At 63.2% G+C, this 2,447-nt stretch overlaps 1 protein-coding gene across 1 annotated transcript in view; it reads left to right on the forward strand.

The window, feature by feature from the left end:
- The window catches only part of LOC102044834 (chromodomain-helicase-DNA-binding protein 3), a gene marked incomplete at its 5' end in the record, with an annotated part of 28,763 nt that overhangs the window by 11,595 nt on the left and 14,721 nt on the right, over positions 1-2,447 (forward strand). Inside the window, 5 exons of the mRNA XM_031065397.1 lie at positions 175-375; positions 957-1,094; positions 1,469-1,590; positions 1,943-2,116; positions 2,215-2,356. Coding sequence (XP_030921257.1) covers positions 175-375; positions 957-1,094; positions 1,469-1,590; positions 1,943-2,116; positions 2,215-2,356 — 777 coding nt within the window. The remainder of the gene's footprint in view (positions 1-174; positions 376-956; positions 1,095-1,468; positions 1,591-1,942; positions 2,117-2,214; positions 2,357-2,447) is intronic.

Here is a 2,447-nt window from a genome sequence, read left to right on the forward strand (position 1 = left end):
TGGTGTGACGCAGTGTCCCCAGTGCTGTGCCCTGTCCCCATGGTGTGACACAGTGTCCCCAGGGCTGTCCCCGTGGTGTGACACAGTGTCCCCAGGGCTGTCCCCAGGGCTGTCCCCGTGGTGTGACGCAGTGTCCCCAGGGCTGTCCCCGTGGTGTGACACAGTGTCCCCCAGGGCCACACCAAGGGCCCGTTCCTCGTCAGCGCGCCGCTCTCCACCATCATCAACTGGGAGCGCGAGTTCCAGATGTGGGCCCCGGCCTTCTACGTTGTCACCTACACGGGGGACAAGGACAGCAGGGCCATCATCCGCGAGAACGAGTTCTCCTTCGACGACAACGCCATGAAGGGCGGCAAGAAGGCCTTCAAGATGAAGGTGAGCGCCGGGGACACCTGGGGGACAGCTGGGGGTGGCACCTGGGGTGGCACATGGACAGTTGGGGGACAGCTGGGGGTGGCACCTGGACACCTGGGGGTGGCACTTGGGGTGGCACCGGGACAGATGGTTCACCTGCGCATGACACCTGGGGGTGGCACCTGGACACCTGGGGGACACCTGGGGGTGGCACGTGAACAGTTTGGGGTGGCATTTGGACACCTGTGGGTGACACCTGGACACTTGGGTCACCTTGGAGTTCTGGGTGGGGTTTTGGGGGTTCTTGGTGGAGTTTTGGGGGTTCTGGATGGGGTGTTTCCATGTTTTGGGGTTCCCTGTGGGGCTGTGCCGTGTTTTGGGCGTCTGGTTGAGGTTTGGGGGGTTCTGGGTGGAGTTTTTCCACATTTTGGGGTTCTGGGTGGGGTTTGGGGGTTTCTGGGTGGGGTTTTTCCAGATTTTGGGGTTCTGGATGGGGTTTTTCCACGTTTTGGGGTCCCCTATGTGTCCGTGCCCCATTTTGGGGTCCCCCATGTGTCCGTGCCCCGCTTTGGGGCGCCCCTGACCCCGCGCCGTGCCCGCAGCGCGAGGCCCAGGTGAAGTTCCACGTGCTGCTCACGTCCTACGAGCTCATCACCATCGACCAGGCGGCGCTGGGCTCCATCCGCTGGGCCTGCCTGGTGGTGGACGAGGCCCACCGGCTCAAGAACAACCAGTCCAAGGTGGGGGGCACCCCAAAAACCATCCATGGGGACAGGGACACCCCAAAACCCAGGGATCCCTGATTTCAGGGTCCCTGAGGGTGCCCAGGTGGGGATCGGGGGTGTCCCCAATGGATTTTGGGGTGCCCCAGGTGTATTTTGGGGTGCCCTAGTGTGTTTTGGGGTGCCCCAGGTGGATTTGAGGCTGTCCCCGGTGGATTTTGGGGTGTCCCAGGTGGATCTGGGGGTGCCCAGGTGTGTTTTGGGGTCTGAGGGGCGGGAACCAGGAGTGCTCAGGTGGGTTTGGGGCTGTCCCAGGTATATTTTGGGATGCCCCAGGTATATTTTGGGGGTGCCCGGGTGGTTTTGGGGTGTCTGAGGCCGTGTCCCCGCAGTTTTTCCGGGTGCTGAACGGGTACAAGATCGAGCACAAGCTGCTCCTCACGGGGACCCCGCTGCAGAACAACCTGGAGGAGCTGTTCCACCTGCTCAACTTCCTGACACCTGAGCGCTTCAAGTGGGTCCTGTGTGTCACCTGTGTCACCTCTGTGTCACCTGTGCCACCCCCTGTGTCCATGTCCTTCCATGTCCCCATGTCCCCTCACTGATCCTGTCCCCATGTCCCCAGTAACCTGGAGAGGTTCCTGTGTCCCCTCCATGTCCCTGTGTCCCCATGCTGACCCTGTCCCCATGTCCCCAGTAACCTGGAGAGGTTCCTGTGTCCCCTCCATGTCCCTGTGTCCCCATGCTGACCCTGTCCCCATGTCCCCAGTAACCTGGAGAGGTTCCTGTGTCCCCTCCATGTCCCTGTGTCCCCATGCTGACCCTGTCCCCATGTCCCCATGGTGACCCTGTCCCCGTGTCCCCAGCAACCTGGAGGGCTTCCTGGAGGAGTTTGCCGACATCTCCAAGGAGGACCAGATCAAGAAGCTCCACGACCTGCTGGGCCCGCACATGCTGCGGCGCCTCAAGGCCGACGTCTTCAAGAACATGCCGGCCAAGACGGAGCTGATCGTGCGCGTGGAGCTCAGCCCCATGCAGAAGTAGGCGCCCGTCCCCTCTGTCCCCCGGCCCGGGGACTGTCCCCAGCCCTGCCGCCACGGCGTCCCCAGAGCGGCCGGTGGCACCGCTGTCCCCGCAGGAAGTACTACAAGTACATCCTGACGAGGAACTTCGAGGCGCTCAACTCGCGGGGCGGCGGCAACCAGGTGTCGCTGCTCAACATCATGATGGACCTCAAGAAGTGCTGCAACCACCCCTACCTGTTCCCCGTGGCTGCCATGGTGGGGACATGGGGACAGCGGGGAGCTGGGGGGGCACCGGGAGGTGTGGGGGGACATGGGGACACGCAGGGGTGTGGGGGGACACGGGGAC

The sequence above is a fragment of the Geospiza fortis genome, unplaced genomic scaffold (assembly GCF_000277835.1).
Source record: "Geospiza fortis unplaced genomic scaffold, GeoFor_1.0 scaffold1363, whole genome shotgun sequence".
Taxonomy (NCBI): Eukaryota; Metazoa; Chordata; class Aves; order Passeriformes; family Thraupidae; genus Geospiza; species Geospiza fortis.